The sequence below is a fragment of the Nematolebias whitei genome, chromosome 16, assembly GCF_014905685.2.
Source record: "Nematolebias whitei isolate Nwh7 chromosome 16, NemWhi1, whole genome shotgun sequence".
Classification (NCBI taxonomy): Eukaryota; Metazoa; Chordata; class Actinopteri; order Cyprinodontiformes; family Rivulidae; genus Nematolebias; species Nematolebias whitei.
The window spans coordinates 28,107,054-28,124,581 of record NC_056513.1 but is presented as its reverse complement, the minus strand read 5'-3'; the positions used below and the strand labels follow the sequence as shown (position 1 = coordinate 28,124,581).

General features: G+C 39.3%; 1 protein-coding gene across 1 annotated transcript in view; it reads right to left on the bottom strand.

Moving 5' to 3' along the window:
* Window positions 1-17,528, bottom strand: part of lrba (LPS responsive beige-like anchor protein) — a 312,704-nt gene that overhangs the window by 264,259 nt on the left and 30,917 nt on the right. The window contains exons 3-13 of the mRNA XM_037689844.1: window positions 14,188-14,288; window positions 13,442-13,537; window positions 10,800-10,921; window positions 10,001-10,127; window positions 8,860-8,979; window positions 8,006-8,152; window positions 5,595-5,792; window positions 3,489-3,622; window positions 2,809-2,917; window positions 2,421-2,573; window positions 1,937-2,105 (exon numbers count right to left, since the gene is read on the bottom strand). Coding sequence (XP_037545772.1) covers window positions 1,937-2,105; window positions 2,421-2,573; window positions 2,809-2,917; window positions 3,489-3,622; window positions 5,595-5,792; window positions 8,006-8,152; window positions 8,860-8,979; window positions 10,001-10,127; window positions 10,800-10,921; window positions 13,442-13,537; window positions 14,188-14,288 — 1,476 coding nt within the window. The remainder of the gene's footprint in view (window positions 1-1,936; window positions 2,106-2,420; window positions 2,574-2,808; window positions 2,918-3,488; window positions 3,623-5,594; window positions 5,793-8,005; window positions 8,153-8,859; window positions 8,980-10,000; window positions 10,128-10,799; window positions 10,922-13,441; window positions 13,538-14,187; window positions 14,289-17,528) is intronic.

The following is a 17,528-nucleotide window of genomic DNA, read 5'->3' as shown; positions in this document are numbered from 1 at the left end:
TACCATGCCGCTAACGGGACCATGTTGCTAAGAGAACCTCACTGTCAGCAGAATCACACTGCCAACAGTAACATGCTACTAACAGTACATTGTGCTAACAGTACCACACTGCTAACAATACGATGCTGCTAACAATACCACACTGCTAACAGTACGATGCTGTTAACGGGACCATGTTGCCAAGAGAACCTCACTGTAATAGGACTATGCTGCCAAAAAAAAAAACACACTGTAATAGGACTATGCTGCTAACAGAACCACACTGCTAACAGTACCATGCTGCTAATGGGACCATGTTGCTAACAGTACCATGCTGCTAACAGTACCATGCTGCTAAGGGGACCATGTTGCTAACATAACTACACTGCTAACAGTACCATGCTACTAACAGTGCCATGCTACTAACAGTGCCATGCTACTAACAGTACCATGCTACTAACGGGACCATGCTACCAACAGTATCATGCTGCCAACAGTACCATGCTGCTAACAGTACCATGCTGCTAACAGTACCATGCTGCTAACAGTACCATGCTGCTAAGGGGACCATGTTGCTAAGATAACTACACTGCTAACAGTACCATGCTACTAACAGTGCCATGCTACTAACAGTGCCATGCTACTAACAGTACCATGCTACTAACGGGACCATGCTACTAACAGTGCCATGCTACTAACAGTACCATGCTACCAACAGTATCATGCTGCTAACAGTACCATGCTGCTAAGGGGACCATGTTGCTAACATAACTACACTGCTAACAGTACCATGCTGCTAACAGGACCATGTTGCCAACAGTACCATGCTACTAACAGTACTATGCTGCTAACTGGACCATGTTGCTAACGGAACCTCACTGCTCACAGTACCATGTTTCTAACAGAACCTCACTGCTAACAGAACCACACTGCTAACAGAACCACACTGCTAACAGAACCACACTGCTAACGGGACCATGTTACCAACAGTGCCATGCTACTAACAGTGCCATGCTACTAACAGTGCCATGCTACTAACAGTACCATGCTACTAACGGGACCATGCTACCAACAGTATCATGCTGCCAACAGTACCATGCTGCTAACAGGACCATGCTGCTAACAGAACTTGGCTGCTAACAGAACCTCGCTGCTAACAGAATCTCGCTGCTAACAGAACCAAGCTGCTAACAGAACCACACTGCTAACAGTTCTATGCTGCTAACAGGACCATGTTGCTAAGAGAAACTCACTGCTAAAACAACCTCAATGCTAACGGAACCTCACTGCTAACAAAACCTCACTGCTAACAGAACCTCACTGCTAACAGAGCCACGCTGCTAACAGTACCATGCTGCCAACAGAACCTCACTGCTAACAGAACCACGCTGCTAACAGAACCACGCTGCTAACAGAACCATACTGCTAACAGAACCATACTGCTAACAGCAACATGGTCCTGTTAGCATTGTGGTTCTAAGAGAACCTCACCACCAACAGAACCACTAATAGGACCAAGCTGTTCTAGATGTATTCATTTTCTTTTTCACTTTTGGTGCCTTGTTTTTGTATTTTTGTCACATGCTTTGATATTCCTTGTTGTTTTTGGGGGTGAGTCGAGACAGTTCTTCTCCTCCTGAGCATTTCATTGCACTGTTGACCTTGTGTTGACCTGCATACGACAATAAATCGAAAACAAAACCTAAAATGATTCACAAAACAGGTCAGTAGTATTGTTGAAAGATAACACGAATAAGACATTTCAGTGACGGAGTTAAGAGTCCAGACCTCAGCCTGATTAAAAGAAACCCAGACGTTATTAAAATCTGCAACCCCCAATAAACAAAGGAACATTGAGAAAAGAAAATGAAATCAATTTACAATAATCATTGGACCAAAAAAAATGTATACAGATCGGTTATTTTAGGACATTACTGATAAATATGTGCAGTCTTACCAAGACCTTTGGGTACAATTCCACTGCGATCCTGAGGGCTGACCACCCAGTAGTAGTATTTAAGTGTGTGCATGATTTGGAGAACTGTGCCAACCCTGCGAACAGCGTTGTAGATGGTCACTGTGCTGATGAATTCAGTTGCCAAGTAGGTGTAGAGTGTCAGCTGCACCTGCACAGGTAAATGCAAACACGTTAGTCCACAAGTTCGGATTTGAGTGGAATAAAAGTGGTCTTTGTTGTTATTTTTGTTCTTAAGAGGAAAAAGTGGATACCACCGATATGCACATATCTGGAGGGATGATTACATGCTTTCTTTTGAAGCCTTAATTATGAATCATAATGCTAAACATGAAATAAAACTTGATTTTGACTTAATACAATTTCAAACTTTCTTTAAAGGTTGAAAAACAATAATTTCCAGGATCTATCTAAAAGTGCAAATTAATCCATCTTTCTAAAAATCAAGACTGGGGATTTACACTACCTTGGTTGGAGCATGAATCCAGATGGCGGGGTTGAACAGAATGTGGTCACAAAGCTGCTTGAGCAACAAGATGCCATTCTGCAAGTTGCTAAGGTATCTGGAAAAGGCTAGAACAATGTCCAGGACAGGCCGCGTCACATGCAGCTTGGAAGACTGGAACACAGGGGAGGAGAAAATGTCATGTACAAGGAAGACAAAGGATAAATAATGTCCATTTTCAAGTGAAGGACATAAAAGGAAAGAAGAGGAAGGGCTCCTCTTCTGATTAACATGCGCACAAGCCAGAGGTGACCTCCATACTGGTTCAGAGGGAGTGTTGCTGTTCGTGGATTTCCAGCAGAGCAGAAACAGTCTTATTTCTAAGCAGGGTTCACAATTTCTGCCTCACCTTCTCCAAAGTGTAGCCAATGACGAGAAATCCTTTGCAGGCCAAGACCTGCTCCTGCATTGCCACAGAGTTCTTCAAGAGCTCCATCACAAAGGACAGCAAAGTGCAGCTGTCGAGGGAGAGACAAACAGCAAGTTAGACGTGACGATATTCAGTGTGAGCTGCTGACAAAGCCCTCACTATTAAAGCTATATTCAGTATGAAGTGTGACTGAATGAGGGTGTTGTGTCCCTAAATAGCTGATCAAGCAGATTTTAGTTAGCATCACCTTAAGGGAAGCTGATACAACTACACTGCCCTTCAAAGTTAAGATGGCGTCAAAGTATCATTTTATGTCACCAAAATTTACAGTCTTATGTTTTGAAGGATGTGAGCAGTTTAAAAAATACATGAAGTATACATATATCCCAAATGTAGCTTTTAACACTTCCAAAGAATCTCAATAAACATTTTATTTGTAAGACAAGTTACAAAATTAAAACAAAAAACTTAGATTAAGACATTTCTTCACTTAAATGAACAAACTCTGTATTTTAACAATTTGTAATTTTCAAAGTTGTTCAAGACAAAATTTACAAAAAGGTTGTTGGGCATACAACCATTCAACCAGCACATTGAACGCTGAACTAAATGTCATGGAGAGTTTACTGTCAGCGTACGCCCACATTATTTGGCATTACCACACGGAGGTGTCCAGCTCTTGGCTGGAGGGCTGGCAATAATCCAGCTGTGCAAACAGAGGGAAGAGGACCTGAACGCCTCCAATGGAGTGGATGCCACTCTGGACTGAGTGAGTCACGACAGCCTTCACATCCTACAGAAACACACAAATACAAAAACGTGTTGTTCTTTTCTATTGTCCGTTTTATTCAATAATTTTCTACTTGGTTAAAAAACAAAAATCGGATACATATTTATACGGACAAAATAAAGTGTAATAATTAAATTCTACAAACTGATGTCAAAAATTATATATTTAAAGTAAAATGAACATGGTGAACAACAGTTGTGCTTTATTCATCCTTGGCAGCATTTTACTGTTGTTTTTATACAGTTTCTTTAATAAAACTCCACTCAACATGTTTAAAAAAAAAAACAATTCAAGATTGAATAGTGTTTTAAAATGTTAATAACTGTTCATAAATAATATAAGTTAAGCAAAATTGAATAGTCTGTCATACATTGTAAAACCAACAATGGATTTTTAAAAACTTTATTCCTGGAGGCTCTACTGTATAAATGATTATGGTACAACTTCCTGTCAGACAGGTAGTAGCAGTAAGCATTGGTTAATTATGGCAGCGGAGCACAGACTGCAGTTTATTTGAAAGTAATTTGGATTCAGTTTAGCAGATATAAACAGAACAAAAACAGTGTTTTATTTGATTAACAACCATAAAGTTTACTAAAATAGCCGTGCTGAGTTCAGGAACCTGCTGTGTTCACAGCTACATGAACAACCAGACCAAACTAAATCAGTGACTACAACTAGACAGTTTTGAACACAGACCCAAAACAAAAAGAGTGTTCCTGTGAAAAGCGGTACAGTTTCCAGCTCCTGCCTACAGATGAGTAATTTAGAAGAATGTGGCTGAAAAATCTAAGAGACCACCCAAAACACTGTACGTGAGCTCATTTCACTTTGTTGACAAACGACTGAAGGGGGAAAACCTGCATCCTACTTTGTGTCTGGACTACAATAAACCACCAGAAGAGACGCCGGATCCTCAGAAGGATTGATAACAGTGACAAGAATATCAGGTCTGATTTCAAGTGTATGAAGCAGCATCATTGTATTTGTTCATCTTCTATATTACGATTTTCTCTGCAATGAACCCAAGCTCAGTGATGGAGGACTTTAAGTGTTTGGCTGGGCTCTGTGTCTGCTTTAAGGTAAATAAGATCGTGTCCCACCTCTTAACAAAACACCACCGACCTTATTACTGTGTAGACAACAATACACCTCAGAGCTTTTCAGGTTGTTCATCACTTCACCGTCAGAAGAACAAGAGTCAGTGAAGTAGCTAAATATGCTAGTAGATGTAATGTGCAGCCATTTCTTCAGCTCTTCCTCCATCCCTCATCCTCAGTACGCAGCAGTATGATTATATTGTCCTGTTGCAGCTCTGACAGGTGGTGTTCCTACATGTTTAAATTAAACCTACAATGCTCGGAGAAACATTAGCTCGTACTGTTCGCACATAAACGATGGTTCTGGTCCGCGCTGGAAGTTGCACCCAAAATTCACAAAAGGCGCCGTGAGGGCTAGGAATAAGGTGGATAGGATAAAAATGTATGAACAAGGCCAAGCAAAGCTGTAAATATAAGTCACATATTCATTCATATTTCACAATATGTGTAAATATTTTTCTGGTAGTAGCCTTCCTCTCAAGCAGAAGTTTGTTTCAAGGACACAAGACTGATAAAACAATGAGACTTGGTTAAAAACTGCTTTGTGTGTTTTAAGTGTGTGTATTTTGTTAATACACTGTTTATGTGGTGTGTGGAGAATTTCAGAGCAAAGTCTGAGGAGTTTCTTGAAAAGTTCACCAGCTACTACATGTTTTACCCCTATTCAAATAAAAACACCAGCTAATAAATATGTTTAAAGAACCATACATGATGGACAGAGGAAAAAACGGAGAGGGTGTCCATTCTTCAACATTGTTGCTGAATGACGTCAGGTTCACATGAAAAAAATGGCATACATGTGAAATACAAACCCCAACACAGACGGGAATGGTTCCTTTGTGATAAACAAGCAAAAATTGAAGGTGTATGATTACCTGCAGCATGAGAGCATGAGGTGAATGAACAAAAATTGAGGCATTGTCCTTGGGAGAGGACTCAAGGCAGAGCTGGGCATCTGTGGCGCGAGGGTTGTAGGTCAAGGCAATGCACGAGGACAGCTTGCCGTCGTAGAGCAAGGTCTTATGATGCTCGGCAAACAGCAAGTCGCTCTCAGCTCTGTACTTGAACGTGCCCTGTGCAATGACACAAAGAGAGAGGGGAAAACTCTGTCAAAGAGCAAAAAGTAAAAAAAAAAAAACTACTGTCCAAAATAAAGCTGACAATTAAAGACTTACAAAAAATAAACATGAATGCAATAATGAAAAGTCAATGTTTACTCTGAAAGAGCAAAGGTTTGATCTATAAATGTTTACACAAAACATTGGCCGTTCAAAAATACATAGCTACTCCTCTTTTAGTTTCCACAAGAAGGACAGCATTCCACTTAATCAGCGTCTATAGAAAGATGAATAACTTTTATACTACCGAGAAGATCTTTGACCATTAATTAGCATTTGACTGACAGTCTAATCTGCATCTACACCTTGTGTCAGTTTTTGTGCTTTACAACACTTGATGAAAATGATGAGGCTTTAGCTAAATATTCCAGGAATTTGACTTCATTACTAGAACACAGTATCTGGTAAATTAATATACTTGTTAATTTTTAAGAAACAACTCCTATGACTGCTCTGGACAGCAGGTTAAAGGTCAAAGAGATACAGATTCCATTTATGGCTTTGTACAAGATCAGCTGTCAGGCCACAAAGAAGTAAAGAATGGCTCCTCGCCCACCATGCCCAGAACCATGGTGATGCATGCGCTCCGGTTATGTCTAACCTTCTAGCCTTGTTTGGACACGCAGTGAGCTCTGTTAAGGTTAAATACACCTTGCTCTAGAGAAGAGGTCACTAATAGGCGGACCTTGGTCCAGATCCGGACCAAATGATTGTTCTGTCCGGACCCGTGCCCAATCTGATAAATTCATGAAAATTGATCATTTTCATGGAGCATTCTTCCAGCGATCGACAGCTTAGGTGCAGAGCCAAGCAGAGAAGCGAGAGGTGTGTAACCACATGTGACCCTGCTACTGTGCACCCCATTTATTTTAAGTTCCATGTCATTAAAAAAATAAAATAAAATTCCCATGTCATTGCTTGTGGCGTCACGCTGCTGCTCAATGTGGTTGTGCTCCGCCTCTGCTGTTGTTACTAAACAACTTTGGCGAGTTCTACAATCAGTGAAATTTGAAACTATTCAATAATCTACTCGATGGTGAGTTGCCTTTTTGTTTTAAAATACTGTTGGACATGTTAGTAGCTGCGTTAACGCTGCAGCAAAAATCCCAGCACTTACAATGCAAGACTCCATAGAGCTAACGGCTAATTTGGCTAGCATTTTACCCTGGTCAATATGACCTTCCCAACCATGTATTTATTTAATACGCTGAATAAACAACCATACCTTTAGTAATTAAAAGACATCTTTGGTTGATTTATTTGAACTATTTTAAGGTATTTTTGTAACATTTTGATAAACTGCTCCAGCGGCGGTTTTATGCTGTTTAGTACTGGCATGGTTTGAATTAAATTATACCAGTAGCTAAACAGATATTAAATGTTCTTTTGTTTATTTTCATATGTTAATCAAAACGTGTATTCAAATATACATAATTATTGAATATTATTATTAAATATATGCATCTATATTATATTATATTATCTTCCAACTTACTGTCTCTGTTTATACTTTTTTACTTTTTTATACAAAAAAAGTCACTTTTTTTCAATGTTTCAATGTTTTTTCAATGTTTTCTAAAGATGTTAACTAAGTATTCAATTCTTTAGGAATGGACCTCTTCAATTTAAAAGAAAAAAAAACTTATTGGGCTCCGTTTGCACATTTAAGATGCTTTTTATTCTGAGCTTTCTGTTTTAATCTGAAATAAAGGCCTTAAATTTATTTGCCTGGGACTACTTTTAAATATGATAAAAGAGCTACTTGTTTACTTTAAAGTGCAGTTTGTTAACAGTGAAAATGTGAATACGGGTAGGGAAGACCAAAACAGTCAAACGGACTTTTGTTCAGACCTTTTACTAGGAGGAAATTTTAGTAACGGGACCTCAGTGCGTTTTAATTGAATGCCCCTTCTCTAGAGGGGAAAAAAAAGAAAGCCATCTTGCATCACTTGACCTTAGCTCCACCATTTCTCATTTTTATTGGTAAATATATATCTGCATTTTTCTGCCTTTAATGTTTCTTTCGACAATTTCCTAAAATTTCTCTGCCCAGTTTCAGCTACTTGAATTCAATCAACGTTAGCTGGTTTAGCTAACCATAAATCCTATTTTTTTATCATGCATTACAACTACACAAAAATCTGTCCCAAGTGTTGGTGTTTTCTAACCTGGTAGCTTGGACCCAGCTGATAGATGGCCAGTATCTGAGCAGCGCTGAGAGCTTCTGAAAACAGGTACACTGCCCCCATTTGCCCACAGAACACACGGTTCACGTCTGCCGTCTCAGATGAGCCAAGAAAACACTTGTCAAACGTCTGTAGGAGAAACATGCCAAGAGGGAGAGAGATAAAGTTTTAAAAAGTTTTTTTTTAAATGCAAGAGAGGACAAATAAAATAATGAACAAAGGCAGAAACGATGAGCAATTGACACAAAAACGCAAGAAGTATCTGAAGAGCAAGCTAACTTGAAGCAAACTGCATAACGTCAGCGATGCAACAGAAAAAATTTTATAAATTATGACATGTCAAATTAAAGACTAATTTACTTTCTGTCAACCAGTCAAGTCAAGGCAAATCAAATGTATTTATAAAGTACATTTAAAACAGCAGCTGTTACTAGAGTGCTTAACAATAACAATCAATGAGAGTAATTTATTGAAAAAAAAGTAAAAGTAATGATAGTATTGAACGAGTTCATGTTGCAGATGAGAAATGACAAAAACAGAACAAACACAATCCCAGCACACGGACGTAGACAGCAGCAATAAACTACATTACATTGGGAAACCATTTTCATAGCCAGCTCCTGAAAAAGTGTTATATTTATAAACAAAATAATCTAATTAACTTCCAACTACCAAAAACAACCTGGTCTTTCTTTAATTACACATGAGAAAATTTTACAGGATAATGCAATCAAATCTACTGACTAAAAATTAAAACTTAAACCTGTGATAAAGCTTTATCACTTGCATATTTATATAAACAAGAGCACAAAATATTCTAAAATGTTGCTGCTTACGTCGCTGGTGTTGACAAACCAGGCGATGTCTCCAAAGGAAGCCAGTTCTCCGTTCACATAGCAGCTAATCTCACTGTTTTTCCAGCGATTGTAGGTGTGTACAAGAGTCACCATGTACCACTGCAACAACAAAAAGAAGCATTACAATGGCTTTTTTTTTTTGTATTTCGGGAGACTCATTGATCTTTATGAGAACTTAATTAGCCTACATCAGTGCTTCATGCTGTCAAGGAATGAAATCCCCTACATGTCTTTAATTTACCAGAATGGTAACATTTTTATAGTACCTGAGGATGTGTTAAAAATAGAGTGGTGTTTCTCCTACCATTATTCAAGGAGGGCGCCCCGCCCTGTCGATAGACCAGAGCGCCCTGCCTACCAAATCCCCCACCCCCCATGCAGCTCCGCCGCTTCCGTTTGGGGAGCTTTAGACCACAAACCACGTGCAATACAAATGTAGCGTATGGTTGTCACGGTTACAAACTAACCCCGCCCACCAAACACCAAAGAGACAAGCACCCTCCAAAGGCAAGTAACCTAGGGGAAACACTGGAATGCAATATCAACTAAATTTTGCTTTTTCCATCTTGCTAGTAGTTGGTATATACTGTTGCCTTTCCCCTGGGGGAGAAAGAGAAAGTATTACAGTGTTTCCCCTAGTTTACTTGCCTTGGCAGGGCACTTATATCATCCGTGATTTTTGTCGACAGGGGGTGGGTGGGTAGATACGGCTCAGCTTGGGGGAAACAGGGTGTTAACTGAAGTTTTTTAGATAGCGCGTCTGTATTGCGCACCGTTAGCTTAGCGCTACGTAATTGTGGGAAGTTGGGGGGGGGGGGGGGGGAGGGAGGGTGCTTGGTTCTGTTGACAGGGCATGGCGCCCTGCTTGTATAACGGTAGGGGAAACACTGTTAAACTGCCCGCAGACAGGAAGACCTCTCTGAATCAATGGGTCTTCCAAAGGTGAGGAAACTAAAGGGGACAGTTTTAGATAAGTTCCTTCCCAACAAAATCCAATTTCTCCATTTTGTAGCTCTACTTTCCTCTAACATCGGACAAGATCAGACACTTATCTGATCTATTTATAAGGTTTAGTGTTTTTGTGTGCATGAGTGTGTGATGTCACTGCTTCCTTTCGTACCTTCTGTGGTTTGAAGTCGTACTTTATACAGTGCTGGAAACCTTTGCCCTTTGATTTTAATGAGGTCACTATCAAACAGCCGCCCACAAAGTGCGCAGAGTAACCCATGCCTTTATTGGTACGGAAACTGGAAGAAAACAATGAAATAAAAATACAAATGTTCAGATTCAGTCGCTGTGAGAGCTTTTGCATGTTCATGCTGAATGCATTCAAGTGGAACACTAATAGTGCCCAATAAATAATAGACTTTACAAGGATTGTCAGAATGATTAGGATAGCCTATGGTCATCTCTTTAACTTCATGGACACCTCTACGCATACTCTGTGATTTAGCCAATTAATCCATTTGAAATAAGGGGCACAGGGCTGAAGAAGAGTTTTAATTAGGTTTTCTCAGATCTTAAGCTGGCACGCTTAGTTATTTTTACAGAGGCTCAAATAGATCTTTGGTATAAAATGTGAATTTTGGTTCAGTACTAATCATAAAACAATCGAAAAGTAGAATCAAAGGAGATGCCACAATTGTTTTTCATCTGTGTTACTGGATGCTGCATTTGGGTGGTACAGTGCTGGTGTCAAATATATTGTTAAACTTTCTCTGTTGAATTACGACTGTTTGACACTTTTCATGCAATTCCTCTCTATGTTTTCTTGCTGTATACATGTACACCCTTACCATAAGAAAAGACAGTTAGATGTATGATGAAACTCAGATAATCTAACATTTAAATAGCAGACAATAAGCAGAACTCAAATTCACATAATCAAAGCCAGTACTTGTTGTTCCAGTGATGCCTACCAGTATAAATAAGGCTTGTCTTTGTCTGCATTGATGTTGTTGAGAGGGTCCATTCGGAGCCACGTGTGGAATGTAAATCCATTCTGGTATGGCCATCTTGCAATCGGGGGCAGAGCTATTGCCTGTGGAGCAAAACAACCGAATAAAACAATGACACAGAGAGGCAGCAACATGTGGAATATCAACGCAAGATTTTTGAAAAACCATTTGCTTATAGAGACAAGACAATGTCAATAGCAAACAGAATAAGAAGTGACCTAAAAAGAGTTAATGCATTTATAATTGTCAGAGTCTGTGGGCCTCTAAATTTTGTACGTTCGTTATCATGGCAATTCAGACAGGAAGCTGCAACAACTTATTGCTGAGCTTTACAAATAATAAAAACTGAGTTCTGATCATTCACGTCACCTAATCTCACAATACAGCATTCTTAAATTATCTTAGCAGCAAAAGAAACCACTTGAACACAGACGGGTTCAAAGGGTCTAACTAGATATTATAGTGGGGAAAAGGTTTACACACGGGGAGAAATAGCTTCCTGTACGATGCCCACTGTTGAGAGGTCACAGTGATACCAAGCACAATCTGTCAAACAAAGATAAAGTGCACAAACTGCCAAATGATGTGTCCCAAAGACTTCATTACTAATAACATAAAACAACTTGTACATTAGTATGTGACAAACTTTTCTTGAGATGAATACAGAGCTATACCACAATCTACCTTGTGGCAGGAAGAGGAAAACGCAACAGTGCAATGTCAGTGTATGTGGCACCATCAACAGAACAGTGTTTCTGTAATGTTTCACAGCATTGAAACTAAAACTAAATACAAGCATAAAAACAAAGAGCATACGAATGAAAACTTTTTTTTTTTATGTCAAAAATATACCATTTACTGTTCTAATAGGAAAAAAAAAACCCTAACACGAATTGCTGGGTTAAACCAGGACTGGCACTGAATGTGTTCAACCTGGACGGTAATGGCACAGAATAATGAGGAAAATGTTTAGAACGTTTTCAAGGCAAGATATAACTAAAGATGTCCAAAATGTGACTGTAGAAGTGAACAAAAATAATCTCAATGAGATAAATGCAGTCAGACACAAATGATTATTTAAAAGATTTGATAATGATATAATCAGAAAGCAGGCTCCAGGACACTTAATTTTTTTTGACACTTCAAAAGATTTTCCTCAAGCTAATAGAAGTCTTGAAAGGGGTCTCAGATCTTACTGCAGCTTAAAAGCACTTAGAATGATGGGGATTCAGACAGATGAGCACTATTTTTTTCCATACTGTTCATTAGTGGGAAATATGTCTATGTGGTGAGAAGGCAGGACTTGTCCCCAAAATTATGGAGGGTACATGTCCTGAAGAATACTCAATAATCCAGGTAGATACATCTAACAAGGTTGAGTCCATTCCTGCGACTCTATCCAGAGGACCTGACTCAACCTTGTTGTTAGGTATGGAGGGTACAGTAAGTTCATGGAGAAAATTTGACCAGCACTGCCAGGCTGCTGCCAATTTAAAGTTTTAATTTGACAGGACTTTGTATTTTAGTTTGCTCTCAGCTACCACTATACCAAATTTCAGCTGAATAGTTCTAAAAATGGCGGAGTTGTATTTTTCCTGTTTTAGCTAAGGTGGCCATCTTGGATTTTTGATTTGGATTCAGTATGTGATGGGGAACATTCTCAGCTATAACCTCACCAAATTTCAGCTCAGTGTGTGTAAAAATGGCTGAGTTAAATACATTTAAATGTAGCTTTGGTGGCCATCTTGGATTTTGATTTGGATGCAGTATTTGATGGGAAGCGTTCTCAGCCATCACCACCAAATTTCAGCTCAATATCATTAAAATTGGCAGATGGTATATTTCTTTTATAGCTCAAGCAGCCATCTTGGACTTTTGATTTGCAGTCAGAGTCTATTAGAGATCATTCTCAGGTACCAACACACCAAATTTCAGCTGAACAGCTCTAAAAACGGCTGAGTTATCATATTTTTCCCCTTTTAGCTAAGGTGGCCATTTTGTAGATTTGATTTGATTTGCATTAGCTGTTTCCCCTACCATTATACAAGCAGGGCGCCCCGCCCCATCAACAGAACCGAGCGCCTCGCCTACTGAACCAAACTGCATGCAGACCTAACTAGCACCGACATAGCGCTAAGCTAGTGGCACGCAATACAGGCAAGTAAGCTAAAAGTTAAAGGCAGCGCTCACCTGCCTCTTGCTTCACAGTGAACCCTCATGCTGACACCCCCCTACTTGAAAACTGTTGGTACAAACACCGCACAGCTCAGCTGTGTCTCTGCATGATATAACATTTGTGGGGGTACACATTGCGGTTCAGGCTGCATTAAAGTTGACGGAAGAGTAAGATATAAATAAATTTAAGAAACCTTTTGTTAGGTGGATAAAAATAGGTACTGCCTTATACTAGGCAGTCCCCAATTAACTTAAACAGTGAACGCTCACTATTGATGGATATACAGTATAGTTAGGTAGTGAAAGTATAAATCATGTCGTCTGTCAATGAAGAGTAGACACTGATCTTAATATTTATGTCAAAAAAGCTCATTATGTATTTGTAATTGTCAATGAAGAAGATTTGTGGAATCATTTAGAATACTCACAGCTGCATTTTTCCCTGGAAAGCTGAAGAATGAGTCAGGGCCATTTCTGTGTGCCATGTACTTGAGAACCGACAAAAGCTTCACTGCGTGACGTGGCTGAGGATGAAAAAAATACACAGAAAATAACATTTTTAAGCTGTGTATTATGCTCACTGCTTATAAATATATTTTAAATATCAGCTCTTCATACATGTTCCTCGTGCATGCAAAAATCAAACTATTGAGAGCTACAAATTATTGCTATTAAATTAATATGTACCATACTACAACTTACCGGTTCTAAAATATTTTTTACAACTTAATCAGTTTTAGAGCCCAAAGCAAATCACATTATAACTGATGTACTTTTTTCCTCCTTTGGTAAATTGAATATTTAAAAGCCTAAAAATAAACCTGCTCTATTTTGAGACTAAATTAGTGTTAGAGATCAGTGTGCTACAGACGTTCTTTTCCTTGCTTTCTTTGTCAAACTTTAAGCACGTTTTGGAATTGAATCTTTATAGTCAAGGAGGAGGAGAAGAATGTTACAACTTTAAGTTCATAACTTGTATAGATGCTTACAAACAACTTAATTCATATAATGCAATGTTTCTCAGGATCTTAAAGTTGTAATCTTTGGTGTCACATGATTTGGCTCAATGCAAACAAGGGTACAACCCGAGGAACAGCAGCAGTTTAGGTGTTAGACATTACACGTCCGAATCCCTGCTACCAAAATGGATCATTGTATGATGACTGTGACTCACCCACTGGGTTTTTTCCCCTTGTAGCTTGCTGAAGAAAAGCTTCAGTTCTTTCACTGTGATGCTGTAGCTGGCAAGTACACCCAACATGTCCACCAACAGGTCTGTAAAATGCATATGAACATACACAGCAAAACTGACATATTACACAGAGAATATTGGCAAGACTGACAGGACTGATAGAACCAATAGTGAATTAAAGTAATTTAATTATCCAGACATATGAAGGAGTTACAGTAAAACGTGCTACTTATATACAATTAATTCAGCTGCAAACTGTGTTGAAATATTTCAGTAAATGGTAAATGGACTGTACTTTTCGATCCAATCAAGATACTCAAAGCTCTTTACAACACAATCTGTGCCTCATTTACACATTCATACAGCACTCTACTAGATATATACAAAGACTAATAAGTGCTTTATCACATTCATACACTGATGGTACACGCATCGGAGGCAATGAGGGGTTCAGTATCTTGTCCAGGAACACTTAGGCTTGTGGCTGCTGGTGGGATCAAACCCCAACTCTTGTATTGGAGGACGACTTATCTAACCACTCAGCCACAGTCACCTTAATTGCCAAAACATTTGCACATGTATAAAGATGATGGCTGATGGATTATGCCTGCAGGAAATATTCTTCTTAAAGCTCTTTAAGATTTGCTTCCAAATACAAATATAACACTTATATTTATTTTATAAGTATAATAATATTTCTATAAGAATGATTTAAACTTCGCAGTCACTGCTGGACTGTGTCAGTTTGTCAGTTGTACTTGCACAAGTGCTCAAGGCCTGTGCTGTTCTAGATGAAAAAGTTCACTGAGCTGAGAAATAATTCATCACAATTTGCAGATGAGCAACGTACTGCTGAGACTTTAGACTGAGAATTTACAGAATAATTCAGTCAGTGATGCACAACTAAAATAATACATGTACATTCTTTGGTGATCCACCTCCACAAAAATCTCACGCTCCATTCTTCTCTCTTTTATGAACAAAACCCTGATATTTGACTTCATCCACTTGAGGCAGCACTTCAAACCAGGAGACGGCAATCCTTCTTAGAGGACCATGGCCTCAGATTTGGAGAGGCTGATCCTCATTCTAGTTGCTTCAAACTCATTTGCTCCCTTTTATCATGAGCTGAATTACTTTTTCTATGTACATGATAAGCACATAGAATGGCACAGTCCATGGCACTATGCACATGACTTGTATGGCCCCTCCTGCAGGTGGTGGACATAGAGGAAGGCAAACCCATGTAACATTCAGGCTGAGTCTGACATGGCCCCGTGGGTAGAGGCAGAGTCACTAGGTGCTCACCAACGAGCCCCTAACGCCCTAAGTCTGGTTCCACAGTGAGGCCCCAGTAACCCACATCCAGGCGAGGGACATTAAGTTTCTTGTTGTCATCCATCTATACAAGTATTCTGAATGCTAGCCTATTGACTTTCAACTTTTGTTAGCTGAAACTATTTTCAACCTGCACTTGTTTTCAACTATCCTGTCTTTTGTAAAAAGTTTAGCATACATTTAAAAATAAAATAATGTTTTTAGTTATGTCTAAGGGTGAGTCACGTCCATTTGACGGGTTTATCTGTTGAAATGTTTAGTCTTTTATCCATAAAACTTGTTCAGTCTGAGGAGCTGCAACAAACTGTTTTATGAATCGAGAAAGTGTTTTATATCAGTTGTGAAACTCGGTGACACATACAGTGCATTTCTTCCTATGGCTTAACATTTCGTCCATCATCAGAATTTGATTCTGAAACCAATGTTTCCTGACATTTCGTCTTAGATAAAATCCCCTTTTTTCACCCACATTGTAAGGGAACCTAGTAGGGTTTGTGATTTCATTTTTGTCCTGTGAAGGTGACATCACTAGAGCAGAGCCACTTCCTGCTACACTGAAGTCTAAATACTGTGTTGGTAGCAGGGCAGAGCAATGGGATACAAAAATCTAAATGGGTGTTTTTAAACAGAAATTATAAACTGCATGTATTTCTTACAAATATTTACTATTTTTAAAAAATTCTGATATCGGTATATTTTATATCAGTCTTTTGCATTTACCTACTAGATTGTGTTAACTTGAGTCTGAAACACTGGTTTGTTTCCCAACAAAAGAAATTCCCCTGGGAAATTTTGTGGAAAGTTCTTCTGTTCTGTTCTACGTTATGGATTGTACCTGTACATGTAAAGTGAGAGCTGTACTCAATATTAGGCAAGACCTTTTCTGTGTTGGTGGTGTCCGGAGGCTTATTGAGGACATCATCACCAGAAGTAGCTGAAAGAAATTGGTAAAAGTAGGTAGACTGGGCCTGGCTACTCCATTGTTGCATTCGGGCCTAAAAATCTGGCCCAGCCCAACTCATAGGTTTGTTTTTTACGAGCCCAACCTGAACCCGACGGATTAACTGTAATTACAGACCCGAACCAGGAAAAAAATAAACAAACATTTTAAAAAAATAAATGAATTAAAACTGGCTCCGCTCTGTCCTGGTTGCAGTCTTACCTCACAGACAGACAGGCAACAGTTTATTCACATCAACTGCTGCTCCTCCTCCATAACCACTCTATCCCAGGGTGTTCACCAAGGTTCAGTGCTTGGTCCTCTCCTTTTCATCCTTTACATCCTCCCCCTTGGTAATACCATCCGTCATCATGGCCTCCATTTTCACTGCTATGCTGATGACATACAAAATTTACATTTCTACTACATCCATAAACCCCAACATCCACTCCACCCTCACCCATTTCTTAACGGACATCAAAATCTGGATGAAGCACAATTTTCTCAAATTAAATAGTGACAAAACTGACACACTCGTCATTGGTCCAAACAGTGTTACCAAGTCCACTCAAAACTTCTGCCTCAACTTTGACAACATCACTCTCACTCCATCACCACTCATTCATAAATTTGGTATTCTTCTCGACTCCACGCTTTCATTCAAATCGCATGTCAAACATAACTCTGATTGCATTCTTCCATCTCAAAAACATAGTATGTCACCGCCCATCATTCACTTTCTCCACTGCTGAAATCCTAATCCATGCCTTTGTCACATCCAGAATGGACTATTGCAATAGCATTTTGTACGGTACACCATCCAAACTCTCAACAAAATATATTCAAAACTTTGCTGCCCAACTCCTCACCCACACCCACTCCTGCAAACATATCACTCCTGTCCTGCAGAAACTCCATTGGCTCCCCATCACTCAGCGCATCCATTTCAAGATCCTTTTAATCACATTCAAAGCCCTCCATGATCTGGCCCCTCCATGATCTGGCCCCTCCATAATCTGGCCCCTCCATAATCTGGCCCCTCCAT